The sequence below is a fragment of the Stegostoma tigrinum genome, chromosome 41 (genome assembly GCF_030684315.1).
Source record: "Stegostoma tigrinum isolate sSteTig4 chromosome 41, sSteTig4.hap1, whole genome shotgun sequence".
NCBI lineage: Eukaryota > Metazoa > Chordata > Chondrichthyes > Orectolobiformes > Stegostomatidae > Stegostoma > Stegostoma tigrinum.
In genome coordinates this window covers 3,416,564-3,440,262 of record NC_081394.1, presented here as the reverse complement: position 1 = coordinate 3,440,262, position 23,699 = coordinate 3,416,564, and the positions used below count along the sequence as shown (strand labels likewise).

The following is a 23,699-nucleotide window of genomic DNA, read 5'->3' as shown; positions in this document are numbered from 1 at the left end:
TCTCTCCTCATAAGCCAACACTCTCAACTCTGGAATCAACCTGGTGGACTTCCTCTGCACCCCCTCCAGTGTTAATATATCTCTTTTCAAGTAAGGAGACCAAAACTGCACACAGTGTTCCAGGAGTAACCTCACTAGTACCCTATACAGCTGGACCATAACCTCCCTGATTTTAAACTCAATCTCTCTTGCAATGAAGGACAATATTTCACTTGCATTCTTAATTATCTGCTGCACCTGCAAACCAACTTTTTGTGATTCATGCACAAGGACACCCAGATCCCTTTGCACAGCAGCATGCTGCAATCTCTCATCATTTAAATAATAGTCCATTTTCTTGTATTCCTCCCAAAATGGATGACCTAACATTTACCAACATTGTACTCAATCTGCCGAAGCATTGCCCACTCACTGTATCCTCTGCACACTTTGCTCTGCCACTCATCTTAATGTTACCTGCGAACTTTGACATACTACAGATAACACAGTGTGAAGCTGGATGAACACAGCAGCCCAAGCAGCATCAGAGGAGCAGGAAAGCTTGACGTTTCGGGTCGAAGCCCTACTTCAGAAGTACTGAGGGTGGCACTGTCGGAGGGTCAGTGCTGAGGGAGCGTGCACTGTTGGACGGTCAGTGCTGAGGGAGCGCCGCGCTGTCGGAGGATCAGTGCTGAGGGAGTGGGTAGTGTCGGAGGGTCAGTGCTGAGGGAGTGGGCACTGTCAGAGTGTCAGGGCTGAGGGAGCGCCGCACTGTCAGGGGGTCAGTGCTGAGGGAGCGTGCACTGTGGAGGGTCAGTGCTGAGGGAGCGGGCACTGTCAGAGGGTCAGTGCTGTGGGAGTGCCGCACTGTTGGAGGGTCAGTGCTGAGGGAGTGGGCACTGTCGGAGGGTTAGTGCTGAGGGAACAGGCACTGTCGGAGGGTCAGTGCTGAGGGAGCGCCGCACTGTCGGAGGGTCAGTGCTGAGATAGCGGGTAGTGTCGGAGGGTCAGTGCTGAGGGAGCATCGCACAGTCTGAGGGTCAGTGCAGAGGGAGAGCTGCACTGTCGGAGGGTCAGGGCTGAGTGAGTGCCGCACTGTCGGAGGGTCAGTGCTGAGGGAGTGCTGCACTGTCGGAGGGTCAATACTGAGGGAGTGCCGCACTGTCGGAGGTTCAGTGCTGAGGGAGCACCGCACTTAGCAGGGAATTCCACATAAGCACACCCCTCAGCAGCCCAAGCAGCATCAGAGGAGCAGGAAAGCTTGACGTTTCGGGTCGAAGCCCTACTTCAGAAGTACTGAGGGTGGCACTGTCGGAGGGTCAGTGCTGAGGGAGTGGGCACTGTCTGAGGGTCGGTGCTGAGGGAGTGGGCACTGTCCGAGGGTCAGTGCTGAGGGAGCACCACACTGTCGGAGGGTCAGTGCTGAGGGAGTGGGCACTGTCCGAATGTCAGTGCTGAGGGAGAGGGCACTGTGAGAGGGTCAGTGCTGAGGGAGCACCGCACTGTCAGACGGTCAGTGCTGAGGGAGTGGGCACTGTCGGAGGGTCAGTGCTGAGGGAGTGGACACTGTTGGACAGTCAGTGCTGAGGGTGTGGGCACTGTCGGAGGGTCAGTGCTGAGGGAGTGGGCACTGTCGGAGGGTCAGTGCTGAGGGAGCGGGCACTGTCGGAGGGTCAGTGCTGACAGAGTGGGCACTGTTGGAGGGTCAGTGCTGAGGGAGCGGGCACTGTCGGAGGGTCAGTGCTGAGGGAGTGGGCACTGTCGGAGGGTCAGTGCTGAGGGAGCGGGCACTGTTGGTGACTTTGTTCTGTCTGCTTTTAGTGTTGCTCTGAGATGTCAAACTGAAGGCAATATGAAATATCCAACAAACCACTGTTCTGAGAAAGAGCTGGGAACATTGTCCCAGCGGTCACTAGTTAACACACAACAATCAATCCGTGAAAAAGCTGATTGTCTGGGTGATGGTGTGGTATTTTATTTTTAAAAAATACAGCTGGGCTGTCATGCTTCTGAAATCACAGTTAAACTTGAAAACAGATTACATGCTGAGACATGAGGCATTTTTGGGAAGTCTGAAGGCTGAATAGCATTAGGCTGTACTCTCTTTAAATTCCGGTTTGGCTACCAGACAAACAGAAAACCTTTGCAATAATTATTATTCCGGAAAATCATATAGTGTCGGCGAGCTGAGTTTGACACATCATCACCCAGCCTTCTGATAATCCTGTTTTGCAATGAGTATAATCACTGGTTTGCAAGCTCAGATTTGGCTGTGGCGTTCAGAACGCAGTTGGGCAGAGGTGAAATCTGGAGTTTAATATCACCGATATCAAGATCCCTCTGGTTCAATCACAGTCATTATCAGCTTGAGTTCTGTCAATGTCCCCAGTCCCTGGGCTCTGTCCCTTCCCGGACCCTATCAAAATGGGTCTGTCTACCAATTGTGGGCACAGACTCTGAAAGAGGAGTGCAGACAATTCCTTGGGATGGTATTAAACAAGACAGACTGCAAATCCTGCAGAGAGATTGGAGAATCTGGGATTGTGCCTTCGTCTGAGAGCTGAAAAGGTTCAGGGAGGATGTGTGGTGTCTTTTATTGGCCTAACACCTTCAGAGAGAGCCAGTTGAATCAACAGTATTACAATAAACTCCCCATAACCTCAGGCAGAGCGAGATCGACTGCATTACATCTCATTTGGGTTTACAAAGTAGTCACTTGGTTCAGAGGAAACCAACCGAGAACTTGGTCTTCTCTCTGAGAGCCTAAAGTGCAATCATTGTGGTCTCCCCAAATATTGTAAGTGTCTGGGTGAACTTCTCAGAAAATGATGCTACACTGTCAAGTGGGATTCACCGAACAGTCAATACGGAAAAGTTGATAAGCCAATTTAAATTTGAAGTCATCCAAAATTTAATGTTAGAAAGTGTTACAGAATGGAATAGCCAAAACCCTCTGATAATTAAACCCAACACAAGCCCCAGTCTGTTATAGTGGGAGTAGAGGCTCCCTTCTAATAATTATCCCTGAAATACCCACAGAAGCTCATCTTTTCCCCTCATAAACTGTTAAAAGAAAGAAAATACCTGAACCACTTTATATATCACAAGAAACAATTTATTTATTTCACTTAACAATGAAGCAATTAACAGAATTACTAACAAAGCAAACAATTCCCCTTCCAGACTAATAACCACTCCCTAAATTCTACTGGAATGCTATTCAAATAAACACAACTCCCACTTATATAACTCAGCGGGCCAGGCAGCATCAGAGGGGAAGGAAAGCTGATGTTTCATGTCGGGACACTTCTTCAAAAATCCTGACCCAAAACGTCAACTTTCCTGCTCCTCTAATATTGCTTGGCCTGCTGTGTTCCTCCAGCTGTACACTGTGATTCCAACATCTGCAATTCTTACTATCTCCCACTTATATAAACCTAATTAATAAGACAACAGTAAATTAAAACTTGTTTCAGAGACATTAGGAACTGCAGATGCTGGAGAATCTGAGATAACAAAGTGTAGAGATGGATGAACACATCCTCCCTGGGCTGACCTATCCCCTCCCTAACTCCCCAACTACACTCACCTTTACTGGCTCCACCCCCGCCTCTTTGACCTGTCTGTCTCCTCTCCACCTGTCTTCTCCTCTATCCATCTTCTATCCGCCTCCCCCTCTCTCCCTATTTATTTCAGAACCCCCTTCCCCTCCCCCATTTCTGATGAAGGGTCTTGGCCCGGAATGTCAGCTTTCCTGCTCCTCTGACACTGCTTGGCCTACTGTGTTGATCCAAATCTGCAACTCGTGACCTCAGTAAATTAAAACTTAACCTCTCCAAATTCGGAGAGCCTGTCTGTTGGAACACTCTGCCCGCTCTGATACACCAGAAACACCACTCTCCTGCTGATTCTGCTGTCAGGGTTCTTTTTTCTCTAATTACTTCTGTGAAGACCTTTAGCTAGAAATGCCATGGTACCATTTTAGGATAGATGGTGACTTCACTAATGCACAGATGATTATGAGAGCCAATTTGTCTCTCTCTCTGAAGAGCTGAGATTTGTTATCTTGGGCAAATGGCAGTTAGCTCTGAGGTCTCTGTCCTACTGTTGCCTTCTTTTAATACCAATGATGACATTACGATATTTCTTACATACGGCTTGATGTTGTCAACGCCGTCAGAATTAAATTTGATAGGTTTTTGGTACGGGAGGGCTCAGTTTAAATTGACTGACTATATTTGAAGACTAAAAAAGTGTGGAGCTGGATGAACACAGCAGGCCAAGCAGCATCTCAGGAGCACAGAAGCTGACATTTTGGGCCGAGACTCTTCATCAGAAAAAGGGGATGGGGAGAAGGTTCTGGAATAAATAGGGAGAGAGGGGGAGGCGGACCAAAGATGGAGAGAAAAGAAGATAGGTGGAGAGGAGAGTATAGGTGGGGAGGTAGGGAGGGGATAGGTCAGTCCGGGGAGGACGGACAGGTCAAGGGGGCGGGATGAGGTTAGTAGGTAGGAAATGGAGGTGCGGCTTGAGGTGGGAGGAAGGGGTGGGTGAGAGGAAGAACAGGTTAGGGAGGCAGAGACAGGCTGGGTTGGTTTTGGGATGCAGTGGGAATGGGGACGAGCTGGGCTGGTTTTGGGATGAGGTGGCGGGGGGGGAAATTTTGAAGCTTGTGAAGTCCACATTGATACCATTGGGCTGCAGGGTTCCCAAGCGGAATATGAGTTGCTGTTCCTGCAACCTTAGGGTGGCATCATTGTGGCACTGCAGGAGGCCCAGGATGGACATGTCGTCTGAGGAATGGGAGGGGGAGTTAAAATGGTTTGCGACTGGGAGGTGCAGTTGTTTATTGCGAACCGAGCGGAGGTGTTCTGCAAAGCAGTCCCCAAGCCTCCACTTGGTTTCCCCAATGTAGAGGAAGCCACACCGGGTAAAATGGATGCAGTATACCACATTAGCAGATGTGTAGGTGAACCTCTGCTTAATATGGAAAGTCATCTTGGGGCCTGGGATGGGGGTGAGGGAGGAGGTGTGGGGGCAAGTGTAGCAATTCCTGCGGTTGCAGGGGAAGGTGCCGGGTGTGGTGGGGTTGGAGGGCAGTGTGGAGCAAACAAGGGAGTCACGGAGAGAGTGGTCTCTCTGGAAGGCAGACAAGGGTGGGAATGGAAAAATGTCTTGGGTGGTGGGGTCGGATTGTAGATGGCATACGTTTCGGAGGATGATGCGTTGTATCCGGAGGTTGGTGGGGTGGTATTGAGGACGAGGGGGATCCTCTTAGGGCGGTTATGGCGGGGGCGGGGTGTGAGGGATGTGTTGCGGGAAATGCAGGAGATGCGGTCAAGGGCGTTCTCGACCACCTGGGGTGGTGGGGGTGGTGGGGGAAGTTGCGGTCCTTGAAGAACGTGAACATCTGGGATGTTTTCTCGGTAAAAAAAAATGCTGTTGGCCTCCTAATGTAAATGTTTGAATTTCAGGTACTTTCTGGACTGGCAACCTCCAGCTGCTGCTCACAGGCAGGCATTTTAAAAATCTCTCAGCACACAAAAAAAACCTCACTTCTTAAAGGGACCCTGCACTTTTTCTCCCTTATTTTTACAAACACATTCTAGCTTCCTGACATCCAATTTGTAACTATTATACACAACTTCGTAACAAAAGCATTCAATTTTGGTGGTTGAACGATACAAAATACAAAATTGCAAAGTTGATTAATGTCCTGAAATGACAACTCTCTTGTTTCTACCGCAGTATCCAAACATTAATTTACATATTTCACAAGACTTTAATAAAAAGGAGACTGGGGTTGGATAGCGAGTTTAATATTGATAGGTATTGACAGAGTGATGCCAACAGTTCCCGTAACCTCTCAACCTTCCCCACCTCCCTCCCCTTACTCTGAGGTGTAGCGACCGTACAGATTGAACTCATCACCAGTTGTCTCTCTCTCTCTAATGAGATGATGGGACAATGGAGACTTTTAAGAAAATGTCAGAGCCAACAAAGACAAGCTGTTATTCCAAGAGAATGAGACACATCAGGTTCAGAATGAGTCATCTGAAATATAAGTGACTGACATTAACCTCTCTTCTCTGGCCAATCTAATCATTCAAGCTATGTTGAGACATTTTATAATACTTTCTGGTGCTAATAGAACATAGAACAATACAGTGCAGAACAGGCCCTTCGGCCCTCAATGTTGCGCCAAACTGTGAACTAATCTAAACCCCTCCCCCGACACTATCCCACCATTATCCCTATGCCTATCTAAGGACTGTTTAAATGCCCCTAATGTGGCTGAGTTAACTACATTGGCAGGCAGGGCGTTCCATGCCCATACCACTCTCTGAGTAAAGAACCCGCCTCTGACATCTGTCTTAAATCTATCACCCCTCAATTTGTAGCTATGCCCCCTCGTACAAGCTGAAGTCATCATCCTCAGAAAAAGACTCTCACTGCCCACCCTATCTAATCCTCTGATCATCTATTAAATCTCCTCTTAGCCGCCTTTTCCCCAATGAGAACAGACCCAAGTCCCTCAGCCTTTCTTCATAGGGCCTGTGCTCCAGACCAGGCAACTTCCTGGTAAATCTCCTCTGCACCTTTTCCAATGGCATTAAAGTGGAAGACAGCCATTCGATCAATAATAGACTATCTGCAATTATTATGCCATTCGAGTGAGACAGGAGGAGACCATTCAGCCCCTTGAGCCTGTTCTGCTATTCAGTGAGATCCTGAGGCCTAACTCCACGGGCCTGCCGTTGTCCTGCATCCCTTAACGCCTCTGCTAAACAGAAGTTTAATCTATTTCAGATTTAAAATTAACACCAGATTTGTGGAAGAGAGTTCCAAATACCAAAAACTATTGCTGTAATTCTGTGCATTATAAACGCATCCAAGATGGTGCTGGAGACAGCAAATAGCATGCAAAATATTTTTCATGATATTTCAGTGCACGTGACAACAATAAACCTTTGCAAGGTGTGTGTAGAAGGGCATTGTAACATCTCTCCTAAATTGTCTGGCCCTAATCCGCTAACGATGTAATTGGTTAAAGCGCGGTTAGGTTGCCGGTTCCAGTTCCAAGAACTGTAGGCCTGAAAGAGACTGGATGATTCACAGTAGGCTGAGCTCAGCTGGCTGGATTGCAATATGTTGACTCCAACAATATGGGTTCGATTCCCACACCAGCTGAGGTTAGCAGTGAAGTTCCTGCATTCTTTCTAGAGGTGTGGTGACACTCTACTGAGACTTGGCTCTGTGGTGACTTTTTGTTTGCCAATCTGTTTGGTTAAGGATTTGCATTCAGGAAGACAAGACGTCTTAGGACTGAGTGTTCCTTTATCAGACTGTGGTTTTCCCTTATCTGACATTATCACCTCAGGAATCCCAAGCCTAGTGCCCTTTTAAGGGCATAATCAGCAGGGCGGGGGGGAGGTTGACCATGTTCTTTGTCCTTTAAAAAATGCTAGTTGCTTGCAGATTTTACTGAAAAGGGTGTAATTGAGTTAACTACTAGTATCCATTCCAGTGATAATGGGAACTGCAGATGCTGGAGAATCCAAGATAACGAAATGTGAGGCTGGACGAACACAGCAGGCCATCTGATGAAGGGTCTAGGCCCGAAACGTCAGCTTTTGTGCTCCTGAGATGCTGCTGGGCCTGCTGTGTTCGTCCAGCCTCACATTTCATTATCCATTGCATCTGCTTTATTCTGTCACAATTGAACAAGGCATTCACAATCCCTGAGGGAGGGTTTGGATCAAGTCAATGGGAGAGACACTCTTCCGAGAGGCAGGAGGGTCAGTCACCAGAGGGGCACGGATTGGAGAGTTTCATGAAAAGAACCGCAGAGGAGAAACAGGGGGAGAATTTGTTCCTTTGCAACCCGACCAGATGTTGTGATCTGGGGCACGTGACCCGAGAGGGCAGTGGAAGCAGATTCAACACAAAACTTTCAAAAATGGAGAAGTGGGAAAGGGGAAGCATTTACAGGGCTGTGGGGAAAAAATGGGGGGCAGCTGTTTGGTGACTGGGGCGAATGGTAGAGGTCGATGAATGAGTCACAGCAGGAATGATGGGCTGACTGGCCTCCTCCAGTGCGAGCTAATTCTGTGGTTCTACGAAACTGAAAGAATCCATTCAATTTGCTCCCTCCATTTTCAATGATTCCACGAGTCTCCAAATATCCCTCCCCACTCCACAACTCCTGCTGTGCCCCAAAGATAGAGCGAGCCCCATCCACACATCAGCTCCCTATCCCTGTAACCTCCTCCAGTCCCTACCCCCTCCCCACCCCTGTAACCTCCTCCAGTCCCTACCCCCTCCCCACCCCTGTAACCTCCTCCAGTCCCTACCCCCTCTCCATCCCTGTAAACTCCTCCAGTCCCTACCCGCTCCCCATTCCTGTAACTTCCTCCAGTCCCCACCCACTCCCCATCCCTGTAACCTCCTCCAGTCCCTACCCCCTCTCCATCCCTGTAAACTCCTCCAGTCCCTATCCCCACCCCTTCCCTGTAACCTCCTCCAGTCCCTACACCCTCCCCATCCCTGTAACCTCCTCCGATCCCTACCCCCTCCCCATCCCTGAAACCTCCTCCAGCTCCCTACACCCCTCCCTATCCCTGTTACCTCCTCCAGCACCTACACCCCCTCCCCATCCCTGTAACCTCCTCCAGTCCCGAGACCCTCTCCATCCCTGTAACCTCCTCCAGTCCCTACCCCTCCCCATGCGTGTAACCTCCTCCAGTCCCTAACCCCTCCCCAGCCCTGTAACCTCCTCCAGTCCCTAACCCGTCCCCATCCCTGTAACCTCCGCCAGTCCCTACCCGCTCCCGATGCCTGTAACCTCCTCCAGTCCCTACCCCCTCCGCATCCCTGTAACCACCTCCAGTCCCAATCCCCACCCCTTCCCTGTAACCACCTCCAGTCCCTACACCCGCCCTATCCCTGTAACCTCCTCCACTCCCTACCCGCTCCCCATCCCTGTAACCTCCTCCAGTCCCTACCCGCTCCCCAGCCCTGTAACCTCCTCGAGTCCCTACCCCCTCCCCATGCCTGTAACCTCCTCCAGTCCGTAACCCCTCCCCAGCCCTGTAACCTCCTCCAGTCCCTAACCCGTCCCGATCCCTGTAACCTCCTCCAGGCCCTACCCCATCCGCATCCCTGTAACCACCTCCAGTCCAAATCCCCACCCCTTCCCTGTAACCTCCTCCAGTCCCTACCCCCTCCCCAGCCCTGTAACCTCCTCCAGTCCCTACCCCCTCCCCACCCCTGTATCCTCCTCCGATCCCTACCCCCTCTCCATCCCTGTAACCTCCTCCAGCTCCCTACACCCCCTCCCTATCCCTGTAACCTTCTCCACTCCCTACCCGCTCCCCATCCCTGGAACCTCCTCCAGCCCCTACCCCCTCTCCATCCCTGTAAGTTCTTCTAGCCGCTACCCCCTCCCCTTCCCTGTAACCTTCTCCAATGCCTATTCCCCTCCCCATCGCTGTGACCTCCTTCAGTCCCTACCCCCTCTCCATCCCTGTAACCTTCTCCAGTCCCTACCCCCTCTCCATCCCTGTAACCTCCTCCAGCCCCCTACACCCACTCCCCATCCCTGTAGCGTCCTCCACTCCCTACCCGCTCCCCATTCCTGTAACCTCCTCCAGTCACTACCCCCTCTCCATCCCTGTAACCTCCTCCAGTCACTACCCCCTCTCCATCCCTGTAACCTCCTCCGATCCCTACCCCCTCCCCATCCCTATAACCTCCTCCAGCCCCTACCCCCTCCCCACCCCTGTATCCTCCTCCAGTCCCTACCCCCTCTCCATCACTGTAACCTTTTCTAGCCGCTACCCCCTCCCCTTCCCTGTAACCTCCTCCAATGCCTATTCCCCTCCCCATCGCTGTGACCTCCTTCAGTCCCTACCCCGTCCCCTCCCTGTAACCTCCTCCAGTCCCGACCCCCTCTCCATCCCTATAACCTCCTCCAGCGCCGACCCCCTCCCCATCCCTGAAAACTCCTTCAGTCCCGACCCCCTCCGCATCCCTGTAACCTCCTCCAGTCCCTACCCCCTCCCCTTCCCTGTAACCTCCTCCAGTCCCTACCCCCTCCCCTTCCCTGTAACCTCCTCCAGTCCCTAACTCCCTTCCCAGTAACCTCCTCCAGTCCCTACCCCCTCCTCTTCCCTGTAACCTCCTCCAGTCACTACCCCCTCTCCATCCCTGTAACCTCCTCCAGTCCCTACCCGCTCTCTATCCCTGTAACCTCCTCCGATCCCTACCCCCACCCCATCCCTGTAACCTCCTCCAACTCCCTACACCCCCTCCCCATCCCTGTAGCGTCCTCCACTCCCTACCCGCTCCCCATCCCTGTAACCTCCTCCAGTCACTACCCCCTCTCCATCCCTGTAACCTCCTCCAGTCACTACCCCCTCTCCATCCCTGTAACCTCCTCCGATCCCTTCCCCCTCCCCATCCCTGTAACCTCCTCCAACTCCCTACACCCCCTCCCCATCCCTGTAATCTCCTCCGATCCCTACCCCCTCCCCACCCCTATAACCTCCTCCAGCTCCCTACACCCCCTCCCTATCCCTGTAACCTTCTCCACTCCCTACCCGCTCCCCATCCCTGGAACCTCCTCCAGCCCCTACCCCCTCTCCATCCCTGTAAGTTCTTCTAGCCGCTACCCCCTCCCCTTCCCTGTAACCTTCTCCAATGCCTATTCCCCTCCCCATCGCTGTGACCTCCTTCAGTCCCTACCCCCTCTCCATCCCTGTAACCTTCTCCAGTCCCTACCCCCTCTCCATCCCTGTAACCTCCTCCGATCCCTACCCCCTCCCCATCCCTGTAACCTCCTCCAGCCCCCTACACCCACTCCCCATCCCTGTAGCGTCCTCCACTCCCTACCCGCTCCCCATTCCTGTAACCTCCTCCAGTCACTACCCCCTCTCCATCCCTGTAACCTCCTCCAGTCACTACCCCCTCTCCATCCCTGTAACCTCCTCCGATCCCTACCCCCTCCCCATCCCTATAACCTCCTCCAGCTCCCTACACCCCCTCCCTATCCCTGTAACCTTCTCCACTCCCTACCCGCTCCCCATCCCTGTAACCTTCTCCACTCCCTACCCGCTCCCCATCCCTGTAACCTCCTCCAGCCCCTACCCCCTCCCCACCCCTGTATCCTCCTCCAGTCCCTACCCCCTCTCCATCACTGTAACCTTTTCTAGCCGCTACCCCCCTCCCCTTCCCTGTAACCTCCTCCAATGCCTATTCCCCTCCCCATCGCTGTGACCTCCTTCAGTCCCTACCCCGTCCCCTCCCTGTAACCTCCTCCAGTCCCGACCCCCTCTCCATCCCTATAACCTCCTCCAGCGCCGACCCCCTCCCCATCCCAGAAAACTCCTTCAGTCCCGACCCCCTCCGCATCCCTGTAACCTCCTCCAGTCCCTACCCCCTCCCCTTCCCTGTAACCTCCTCCAGTCCCTACCCCCTCCCCTTCCCTGTAACCTCCTCCAGTCCCTAACTCCCTTCCCAGTAACCTCCTCCAGTCCCTACCCCCTCCTCTTCCCTGTAACCTCCTCCAGTCACTACCCCCTCTCTGTCCCTGTAACCTCCTCCAGTCCCTACCCGCTCTCTATCCCTGTAACCTCCTCCGATCCCTACCCCCTCCCCATCCCTGTAACCTCCTCCAACTCCCTACACCCCCTCCCCATCCCTGTAGCGTCCTCCACTCCCTACCCGCTCCCCATCCCTGTAACCTCCTCCAGTCACTACCCCCTCTCCATCCCTGTAACCTCCTCCAGTCACTACCCCCTCTCCATCCCTGTAACCTCCTCCGATCCCTTCCCCCTCCCCATCCCTGTAACCTCCTCCAACTCCCTACACCCCCTCCCCATCCCTGTAACCTCCTCCGATCCCTACCCCCTCCCCACCCCTATAACCTCCTCCAGCTCCCTACACCCCCTCCCTATCCCTGTAACCTTCTCCACTCCCTACCCGCTCCCCATCCCTGTAACCTCCTCCAACTCCCTACACCCCCTCCCCATCCCTGTAACCTCCTCCAGTCCCTACCCCCTCTCCATCCCTGTAACCTCCTCCAGCTCCCTACACCCCCTCCCTATCCCTGTAACCTCCTCCACTCCCTACCAGCTCCCGATCCCTGTAACCTCCTCCAGTCCCTACCCCCTCCCCAGCCCTGTAACCTCCTCCAGTCCGTACCCCCTCCCCACCCCTGTATCCTCCTCCGATCCCTACCCCCTCTCCATCCCTGTAACCTCCTCCAGTCCCTACACCCTCCCCATCCCTGTCACCTCCTTCAGTCCCTACCCACTCCACATCCCTGTAACCTACTCCAGTCCCTACCCACTCCCCATCCCTGTAACCTCCCCCGATTCCTACCCCCACCCTTTCCCTGTAACCTCCGCCAATGCCTACTCCCCTCCCCATCGCTGTAACCTCCTCCAGTCCCGACCCCCTCTCCATCCCTATAACCTCCTCTAGTGCCGACCCACTCCCCATCCCTGTAACCTCCTCCAGCCCCTACCCCCTCCCCATCCCTGTAACCTCCTCCAGCCCCTACCCCCTCCCTTCCCTGTAACCTCCTCCAGTCCCTACCCCCCGCTTCCCTGTAACCTCCTCCAGTCCCTACCCCCCCTTTCCCTGTAACCTCCTCCAGTCCCGACCCCCTCTCTATCCCTGTAACCTCCTCCACTCCCTACCCCCTCCCCATCCCTGTAACCTTCTCCAGCCCCTACCCCCCTCCCCATCCCTGTGACCTCCTCTAGCCCCTACCCACCTCCTCAAATCTGTAAGCTCCTGCAGGCCCTACCCCCCTCCCTATCTCTGTAACCCCCTCCAGTCCCTACACCCCGTCCCTATCTCTGTAAACCCCTCCAGCCCCTACACCCCCTCCCTATATCTGTAAACCCCTCCTGTCCCTACCCCCTCCCCATCCCTGTAACCTCCTCCAGTCCCTATCCCCTCTCCATCCCTGTGACCTCCTCCAGCCCGAACCCCCCTCCTCAAATCTGTAAGCTCCTGCAGGCCCTACCCCCCTCCCGATCTCTGTAACCCCTTCCAGCCCCTACACCCCCTCCCTATCTCTGTAACCCCCACCAGCCCCAACACCCCCTCCCTATCTCTGTAACCCCTTCCAGCCCCTACACCCCCTCCCTATTCTGTAACCCCCTCCAGCTCCCTACACCCCCTCCCTATCTCTGTAACCCCTTCCAGCCCGTACATCCCTCACCATTCCTGTAATCTCCTCCAGTCCCTACCCTCTCTCCATCCCTGTAAGCTCCTCCAGTCCCCATCCCCACCCCTTCCTTGTAACCTCCTCCAGTCCCTACCCCCTCCCCTTCCCTGCAAACTCCTCCAGTCCCTACCCCCTCCCCATCCCTGTAACCTCCTCCAGTCCCTACCACCTCCCCATCCCTGTAACCTCCTCCAGCCCCTACCCCCTCCCCATTCCTGTAACCCCCTCCCGCTCCCTACACCGCCTCCCTATCTCTGTAACCCCTTCCAGCCCCTACACCCCTCCCTATCTCTGTAAGCCCCTGCAGCCCCTACACCCCCTCCCTATCTCTGTAACCTCCTCCAGCCCCTACACCCCCGCCCTATCCCTGTAACCTCCTCCAGCCCCTACACCCCCTCCCTATCCCTGTAACCCCCTCCAGCCCATACACCCCCTCCCTGTCTCTGTAACCCCCTCCAGCCCATACACCCTCTCCCTATCTCTGTAACCCCTCCAGCCGCTACACCCCCTCCCTATTTCTGTAACCCCCTCCAGCCCCTACACCCCCTCCCTATGTCTGTAACCCTCTCCAGCCCCTACACCCCCTCCCTATCTCTGTAACCCCCTCTGGCCCCTACACCCCCTCCCTATCTCTGTAACCTCCTCCAGCCCCTATACCCACTCCCTATCTCTGTAACTCCCTCCGGCCCCTTCACCCCCTCCCTATGTCTGTAACCTCCTCCAGCCCCTACACTCCCTCCCTATCTCTGTAACCCCCTCCAGCTCCCGACACCCCTTCCCTATCTCTATAACCCCCTCCAGCCCCTACAACCCCTCCCTATCTCTGTAACCCCCTCCAGCCCCTACACCCCCTCCCTATCTCTGTAACCCGCTCCAGCCCCTACACCCCCTCCCTGTCTCTGTAACCCCCTCCAGCCCATACACCCTCTCCCTATCTCTGTAACCCCTCCAGCCCCTACACCCGCTCCCTATCTCTGTAACCCCCTCCAGCCCCTACACCCCCTCCCTATCTCTGTAACCCCCTCCAGCCCCTACACCCCCTCCCTATCTCTGTAACCTCCTCCAGCCCCTACACCCCCTCCCTATCTCTGTAACCCCCTCCAGCCCCTACACCCCCTCCCTATCTCTGTAATCCCCTCCAGCCCCTACATCCCCTTCCTATCTCTGTAACCCCCTCCAGCCCCTACACCCCCTCCCTATCTCTGTTACCCCCTCCAGCCCCTACACCCCCTCCCTATCTCTGTAACCCCCTCCAGCCCATACACCCCCTCCCTATCTCTGTAACCCCCTCCAGCCCATACACTCCCACCTATGCATGTTACCGGTTACAGACAATGTGGTGAATATTCGTGGTCACCTGGATGATTTGGGGGCCTTTTAAAACCAGCAGAGGATAACTGTGAAATAAAAAAGGCGAGGTAGTTCATTGTATAAAAGAAGATTGCATTTTGACATATAAGAGAGAGGCAGAAATGGACATTGGACAGCTCGAAGATGAGGTTGGAGTAGCAACAATATGGAACAAATAATTGGCAGAAGAAGTAATGAAGAGGATTGATGAGGGCAGTGATCCACATGGTCTTCAGCGAAGTGTTCCACAAAGTTCCTCACTGTAAGCGTCTTAGCAAGGTTAGATCACATGGAATACAGGGAGAGCTCGCCACTTGGATACAGACCTGGCTCGAAGGTAGGAGACAGACAGTAGTGGTTGGCCGTGGAGGGGGGGGTTTGTTTTTCAGACTGGGGGCCTGTCACCAGTGGTGTGTCACAAGGATTGGTGCTGGGCCCACTGCTTTTTGTCATTTACATGAATGATTTGGGTGTGAACAAAGGTGGTTATGATTTGTAGGTTTGCAGATGAGGCATAGTGGGCAGCGAAGAAGGTTACCTCAGAGTACAACAGGTCTCTGATGCGCTGAGGAGTGGCAGATGAAGTTTAATTTAGATAAATGTGATGTGCTGCATTCTAGAAAGATAAATCAGGGCAGGACTTATACACTTAATGTTAAAGTCCTGGGGAGTGTTGCTGAACAGAGACCTTGGGGTACAGGTTCCTTGAAAGTGGAGTCGCAGGTAGAGAGGATAGTAGAGAAGGTGTGGAGCTGGATGAACACAGCAGGCCAAGCAGCTTCATAGGAGCAGGAAAGCTGACATTTGTGGCCTCAACCCTTCTTCGGAAATGGGGGACGGGTAGGAGTATCTGAAATAAATCGGGAGAGACGGGGAGGTGGATAGAGAGTATGATGCTGCTTGGCCTGCTGTGTTCATCCAGCTCTACACCTTGTTATCTCAGATTCTCCAGCATCTGCGGTTCCTACTATCTCTGAAACAATTTTAACCCCACTGTGAAGCCTCTTCTAAGGATGCCCTCCCTGAGGAAGTTACCCTCTTCCCTCTGGAAAAACCTCAGTGGATCTCTCTACCACTGCAACTCTCTATCCGCCTCCCCCTCTCCCCCTATTTATTTCAGAACCCTCTCCCAATCCCCCTTTTCTGAAGAAGGGTCTAGGCCCGAAATGTCAGCTTTTGTGCCCCTAAGATGCTGCTTGTCCTGCTGTGTTCATCCAGCTCTACACCTTGTAATCTCAGATTCTCGAGCATCTGCAGTTCCTACTATCCCTGAGAATAGTAGAGAAGGTGTTCGATACACTTGCCTTTATTGGTCAGTGCATTGAATATCGGAGTTGGGAAGGTCGTGTGACTGTAGAGGACATTAGTTAGGCTGCTTTTGGAATACTGTGTGCAATTCTGCTCTCCCTGCCGCAGGAAGCTCATTGTGAAGCTTGAAGATTTCAGAAAAGATGTTATCAGGGTTAGAGGGTTTGAGCTACAGGGAGACACTGAAAGGCTGGGGCTATTTTCCCTGGAGCTTCAGAGTCTGAGGAGTGACCTTATAGAGGTTTATAAAATCATGAAGGGGCATGGACAGTGTGAATAGCCAAGGTCTTTTCCCCAGTCTAGAGAAGTCCAAAACGGTTTAAGATGAAATGGAAAAAATTTAAAAGGGACCTAATAAGGACAACTTTTTCAAGCAGACGATGGTACATTTATAGAATAAGCTGCCAGGATATGCAGAGGAGGCTTGCACAATTACAGCATTTAAAAGGCATCTGGATGGTTATATGAATAGGAAGGGTTTGGAGGGAATATGGGCCAAATGCTGGCAAATGGGTCTCGATTACTTTAGAATAAGCGATTGGTATGGACGATTTAGACCGAAGGGTCTGTTTCCATGTTGTACAGCTCTCTGACTCTCTAACTGAATAGGTATTTGCGTAAGTTTTCATGGTGTAAGACATACCAGAACTTCAAGGGAGTCAGGGGGCAGAGGTGAATGTAGGGACCGTCACTGAGGAGAAGACGTCAGGAATGCTGAAAGGTCTGATGGTGGATAAATAAACCTGATTGGATTGGCCACACACCAGGTTTCTTAAGGAGATCACCAAGTTGATTGTACAGGAATTGGTGGTAATCTTTCAGGAATGACTGGTATCAGGGAGGACTGAAAAATAACTAACGTAACAGCCATAGGACCATAAGACATAGGAGTGGAAGAAAGGCCGTCCGGCCCATCGAGTCCACTCCGCCATTTAATCATGGCTGATGGGTATTTCAACTCTGCTTCCCTGCACTCTCCCCGTAGCCCTTAATTCCTTGCGAGATCAAGAATTTATCGATCTCTGCCTTGACGTCACGGCCTCCACTGCACTCCGTGGCAATGAATTCCACAAGCCCACCACTCTCTGGCTGAAGAAATGTCTCCTCATTTCCGTTCTAAATTTACCCCCTCTAATTCTCAGGCTGTGCCCACGGGTCCTAGCCTCCCCGCCTAATGGAAACAACCTCCCAGCGTCCACCCCTTCTAAGCCATACATTATCTTGTAAGTTTCTATTAGATCTCCCCTCAACCTTCTAAACTGTAATGAATACAATCACAGGATCCTCAGCCGTTCGTTGTATGTTAGGCCTGCAATTCCAGGGATCATCCATGCCAATCTCCGCTGGACATGCTCCAGCGCCAGTATGTCCTTCCTGAGGTGTGGGGCAAAAATTGGACACAGTAGGTTGACAGGGCTGTTAAGAAGGCATACAGTGTTTTAGCTTTTATTAATAGAAGGATCGAGTTCCAGAACCAAGAGGTTATGGGGAAGCTGTACAAAACTCTGGTGTGGCCGCACTTGGAATATTGTGTTCAGTTCTGGTCTCCGCATTGTAAGAAGGATGTGGAAGCTTTGGAAAGGGTGCAGAGGAGATTTACTAGGATGTTGCCTGGTATGGAGGGAAGGTTTTACAAGGAGAGGCTGAGGGACTTGAGGCTGTTTTCATTAGAGAGAAGAAGGTTGAGAGGTGACTTAATTGAAACATATAAAATAATCAGAGCGTTAGATAGGGTGGATAGGGAGAGCCGTTTTCCTAGGATGGTGACGGCGAGCACGAGGGGGCATAGCTTTAAATTGAGGGGTGAAAGATATGGGACAGATGTCAGAGGTAGTTTCTTTAATCAGAGAGTAGTAAGGGAATGGAATGCTTTGCCTGCAACGGTAGTAGATTTGCCAACTTTAGGTACATTTAAGTCGTCATTGGACAAGCATATGGACGTACATGGAATAGTATAGGTTAGATGGGCTTAAAATCGGTATGACAGGTCGGCACAACATTGAGGGCCGAAAGGCCTGTACTGTGCTGTAATGTTCTATGTTCTATGTTCTATGTTCTATTCTAAAGGGGGCCTCACAAGAGCTTTATAAAGTCTCAAAAGCACATCGCCCTGGGAGAGAGGCAGAAGAGAGGAACCAATAAGCCAGTTAGCCTGACCACAGTCATTGGTGACCTTATAGAGCCTGTTATTAAGGGTTAGATTGCTGAGTACATGGTAAAATGGAGCTGAAACGGCACAGCTTCATCGAGGGCAGGTTATGCCTGATAAATGTGCTGGAACTGTTTGAGGGGGAAATGGATAAGTAAGAGAAAGGAGAGCCAGTGGGAGGTGTCTATTTGGAGTCTATAAATGTGAAGCAAGAAAAGCAAGCAGGCCGTCCAGCATCTGAGGAGCAGGAAACCCTTCGGCAGGACTGATCTGAGATAATGGGAACTGCAGATGCTGGAGAATCCGAGATAACAAAGTGTGGAGCTGGATGGGCACAGCAGGCCCAGCAGCCTCAGAGGAGCACAAAAGCTGACATTTCGGGCCTAGACCCTTCATCAGAAAAGGGGGATGGGGAGAGGGTTGACTGATTCTACTTGGATTTCCAGGAGGCCCTTGACAAGGTGGTGCACAGAAGCTTGCTAAATAAGATTGGAGCCCAAGGGGCAAGGTAGTGAAATAAATAGAGGATTGGCTGACTGGCAGCAGTCAGAGAATAGTGCTGAAAAAGGGTCTTTTTCAGGATGGCAGCCAGTGACTAGTGGAGTTCTGCAGGGGGTCAGCACTGAGACCACAACTATTCGCCTCATATGTTAACAATCTGGACGCAAGACCCGATGGCGTTGCTGCTAAATTTGTAGGTGACACAAAGATGGGTGGAGGAAGCGGGGGCTGCAGAGGGATGCACTCTTTCGGGAAAGAAATCTTACCTGGTCTGGCCGACATGTGACTCCAGACCCACATGGTTGACTGTTAACTGCCCTCTAGAATGGGCCACAGTTTCTGGCCTAACCACCCTCACCCCTTGCACGAGTCTAAAAAAAAGACGCTTAAACATACAGAAAGAGCTCTAGGCTTAAAGAAACAGCTGGTGCAATGAGACGGATATAGTATGAAGTGCAGACGATGGAGAATCTGAACGATGCTGCTCGGCCTGCTGTGTTCATCCAGCTCTCGCTTTGTTATCTCTGGTACAGTTAGAAGGGCAGGCACCACAGCAGTTGTCCTGCAATAAAGAAGTGTTGTGCGGCCAGGAATTATGGAAATTTGTCAAAGCCAGCCCCAATCACAACCCTCTTATCAGTCTACCCAGCCCGGTCTCCTTTGGACCAGTCCCTTAGGCCTGGCTGGCTGACTGTACTGCTGTTCTCCTCCACCCAGATTATCCTGACTGCAGCCAGAACTCAAGCAGTGACTTCAAATAAGTCAATGCTCTCAGTCCAGCTCAAACACCACAGCTTTCAGCATCCTCCAACAAACCCTCTTAAAGTGCCAATGACAGTGGGGCCCACAGCACTAAATAATTCGGACCCCTGCACTTACACAGCACCTTTAATACAGGCAAAACAGCTCCCTGAGAATGACCAAAGCAAAATATTGACAAGCAGCTACAGCAGGGTGTAGAGCTGGATGAACACAGCAGGCCAAGCAGCATCAGAGGAGCAGGAAAGCTGACGGTTCGGGCCTGGACCTGGGGGAGGGGAAGGGGTATCTGAAATAAATAGGGGAAGATGGATAGAGGAGAAGACAGGTGGAGAGGAGACAGACAGGTCAAAGAGGCGGGGATGGAGCCAGTAAAGGTGAGTGGGGAGGTAGGGAGGGGATAGGTCAGTCCAGGGAGGACAGATAGGTCAAGGGGGCTGAGTGAGGCTAGTCAGTGGGAGATGGGGATCAGTGGGAGGAAGGACAGGTTAGGGAGGCAGGGACAAGCAGGGATGATTTTGGGGAGGGGAGGTTTTGAAGCTGGTGAAGTCCACATTGATACCATTGGGCTGCAGGGTTCCCAAGCGGAATATGAGTTGCTGTTCCTGCAACCTTCGGGTGGCATCACTGTGGCACTGCATGGACGAGCCATCTAAGGAATGGGAGGGGGAATGGAAACGGTTCGTGACTGGGAGGTGCAGTTGTTTAGTACGAACTGAGTACAGGTGTTCCAAATGGAGGTACAGCTGAACCCGGATCAATTTAGTTCAACAAGTAGAAGGGGCTTGGGGCCACTTTTTGAGGAGCTTTTAGGATCAATGCTGAGATGCTATGTGCCCCCAGCTGGAGAGCTCAGAACTGGAGGAAAGGATGAAAGTCGCAGTCTCGGTTTGAGGAGTCAGCCCAGTTATGACTAAGAGAAGGAAGAATTTTTTTCATGTGGAAAGGTGCTACACTTTGGGATTGACTCCCTCAGAAGGTTGTGAAAACTCAGCCATTAGGGAACAAAGGAGCACGGGGCAACAGCAGAAATTGCAGGAGAAACTCGGCAGGGTCTGGCAGCCTCTGTGGGAAGAAAGCAGAGTCTTCATCAGTGATTGGACCCGAAGCGCTAACTTTCTTCATCGAGATGCTGCTAGACCTTCTCGAACAATTTCTGTTCCTGTTTCAGAATCTCCAATCCACAGTTTTTGGTTTCAGTTTAGAAACCTCAAGTGAATCATAAAAGCAGGTGCATTTATGTAGGACCTTTCGCAACCTGGAGCATATCCAAAAAATATTTGACAGATGACGTAGTCGTTTCAGGGATTAGTCATTGCCCTAATATGGAAAGGCCACTTCGCTGACAGAAAGATCCCGTGTGTTAACCTATGAATGTTAAATTCATAGATAAGACATTGGACAGTAAGCCAGGGTGCATTATCCCAGTGTTCCTTTGAAACGGTCCGCAGAGGCTCTCTGATGATAGTCAACATGTCACTAGTTCAACAAAATGTCCAAGAAAGGAGAGGCGCCAGTGCAGCACTCCCTCTATACTGGCACTCCAGGGTCATCCAAGAAATGTGTGCAGAAATCTCAGGAGCTATGATTGCACTGATTGGCCAGGTAACCATAACGACACATAAAATCCAAACTGACATCTCCAGTCTCAATAAAACAGCGCCCAGCAGTGTCATCAAGTAGAGCCAAATACTTGCAATTTCCAGGAAACTGGAATTATGCAGGTGCCAGCAGTGCATTAAGCTGCATTTCTATCGCACTTTCAACATCTTGGGATGCCCCAAAGCTCATCACATCCAAAGACATTTCTGAGCAAAATGTAGTTTCTGTGGTAATGTAGTAAAGTCAGCAACAAATTTCTGCGAGGCAAGATACCAGATCCTAGAATTTTTTTTTAAAGTGATGTTGATTTGAGGAATAAAAATTTGCTCCACGACTCAGAGAAATTTCCCACTTCATATTCCAAAACTGGCCTTAGGATACTTTAAACCTCATAAAACAGGTAGGACACTCATTTTAACAGTGTACTTCTGAGATGGTGCCAGTGACAGGACAGTGCTCCCTCAGCACTGACCCTCCGACAGTGCGGCACTCCCTCAGCACTGACTCTCCAATAGTGCAGCGCTCCCTTGGCACTGACCCTCTGACAGTGCGGCTCTCCCTCAGCGCTGACCCTCCGACAGTGCGGCACTCCCTCAGCGCTGACCCTCCACAGTGCGGCACTCCCTCAGCGCTGACTCTCCGACAGTGACCGCTCCCTCAGCGCTGACCCTCCGACAGTGCCCGCTCCCTCAGCGCTGACCCTTCGACAGTGCCCACTCCCTCAGCACTGACCCTTCGACAGTGCCCACTCCCGCAGCACTGACCCTCCGACAGTGCCCACTCCCTCAGCACTGACCCTCCGACAGTGCGGCGCTCCCTCAGCACTGACCGTCTGACAGTGCCCACTCCCTCAGCACTGACCCTCCGACAGTGCCCACTCCCTCAGCACTGACCCTCTGACAGTGCCCACTCCCTCAGCACTGACCCTCTGACAGTGCGGTGCTCCCTCAGCACTGATCGTCCGACAGTGCCCACTCCCTCAGCACTGACCCTCCGACAGTGCCCACTCCCTCAGCACGACCCTCCGACAGTGTGGCACTCCCCCCGTGCAGTGACTCCTGACCACACAGTGTACACAGATTGCCCTGAACCAGACCAGCCCCTTTAACCAGAAACACAGCCCTTCTAGAGGAAACAGGTTTGAATAGTGAATATGGGTCATCCATCCATCCACCACCCCCTCCCCCAATAACCTGCCTCCCCTTTCGCTTTGTAACGCAGTAAACACCTCCCTTCGTTCGGTCGGACGTACTTTCTCTTTCTGAGGGGGTGGAAGAGGAATAAAAAACCGTGTCTGAGAGTCAGAGAGAGAAAACCAGGCCTTAAAGAGGCGGAGCCTTTCAATCGATACTAGGAAGCCGAGGTTTTTTTTCACATCGGGAAGTATCGAGGGTGTAGCCAGTCGAGAGAGAGAGAAAACAGAACAGGCGACGTTGTTGGAGAGCTGCGGCAGAGAGAGATCCACAGGAGACAGGGACAGACCAATAACAAGATCCTCTGTGGGACTGATTGGGTTCCAGTGGGAATCTGCGCTCCATTATCGAGTGAAATCTACCGGCTTGCACGTTTCATTCGGCTATGGCTATGTTGTATCTGATTCCCCTCGCCTTCCTCCTTCAGACCTGGACTGGTAAGACTTTAACAGTATCTGTAGCAAATTCAAGTTTGGCTTCCTTTGAAAAGTAGCGCTTGCTTTCCTCGCCAAAAAAATAAAATGGCCCACATTTAGGATCGCTATTATTTAGGTGTGGCTTGATACAGTTGGGAGGTGTGTGTGTATTTCTTGTATATTCTTGGTCGTGAATGATTTAGAATTGGGAAAGAGGGAATTTAGTTTGAATTTAGCTTTCTGTCTTTCTCTCGTCTCAATACAGTTGCAATACAATTCCCTGTACCCTCTGATCACTGATGAAGTGGAGCTGTTTTCTTTTCTTTTGGTGTAAAGTTACAGCGAACGGGTGAGCTCAAATTACCCCGAGGGCAGAACCCAGGCTCCTTCCCCCTACAACACATGCACACGCACACCAACTGCAGCGATTTGAGAAATCCAACTCCACCCCTCACCATTTCAAAACAGGAGAGAAATAGTTTTTTTTTAAACGAATTAGGCGTGTTCTCTTTTGTGTCTCAACCTTCCAGAAACAAAGGTATTTTTCTGGACGTTGTGAGAATGCTTTAGCCTTTGTCTGAGAATATCTGATTTCCAAAATGCACTTTATCGTTCGTTTAGACCCTCCTCGATAGGACAGTGAGTCGGCCTTCATTTACGCTATCTCTGAAGGCAAGACCATACAAGGGAGTTCTCTTTTCTAAGTGCTTTATTTGTCGTAAAAATAATTGTTTTAACACGCAGCCGTTTGAAGTGGCTGGTCATGTTTGGAATATTTTCAGTTTTTGAGAGAGTGGACAGGAGAGAATTGTAGGATTTAGTTTGGTGGGGTATGTGGTTGTGAGCAGTCTAGAGTTCTGACTGCGTTAGAACCGGTTTTAGTGAGCAGTGCTAAGGAACCGGGCTCTGATGTGGTCTGGGTAGAGCTGTTCATAGGTGATTGGTGAGTAACAGTGGTAGAGCCATTATTATCAAATAGACACACACACACCCAGTTCTTCTCCCCCCCCATTCTGCTGCCATCTTGTCTTGCCCCATGCTCTCTGAGGTTTGAGACTGCCCATTTTCCTGTCCTGCTGCCCATGTCGCTGTACCCGCCTGTGTTAGCTGGCCTATATTAGCTCTTCACTTATTTTTAAAAGTTCTCCATTTTTGTTTTTAAATGCTTTCTTTGCCTGGCCCCTCCCTGTTTTTGTAACCTC

The 23,699-nt window shown here is 51.7% G+C and overlaps 1 protein-coding gene across 1 annotated transcript in view; it reads left to right on the top strand.

Moving 5' to 3' along the window:
• The first annotated feature begins 22,018 nt into the window (after window positions 1-22,018).
• Window positions 22,019-23,699, top strand: part of LOC125448506 (nectin-1-like) — a 32,736-nt gene continuing 31,055 nt past the window's right edge. The window contains exon 1 of the mRNA XM_048523844.2: window positions 22,019-22,518. Coding sequence (XP_048379801.1) covers window positions 22,467-22,518 — 52 coding nt within the window. The 5' untranslated portion in view covers window positions 22,019-22,466. The remainder of the gene's footprint in view (window positions 22,519-23,699) is intronic.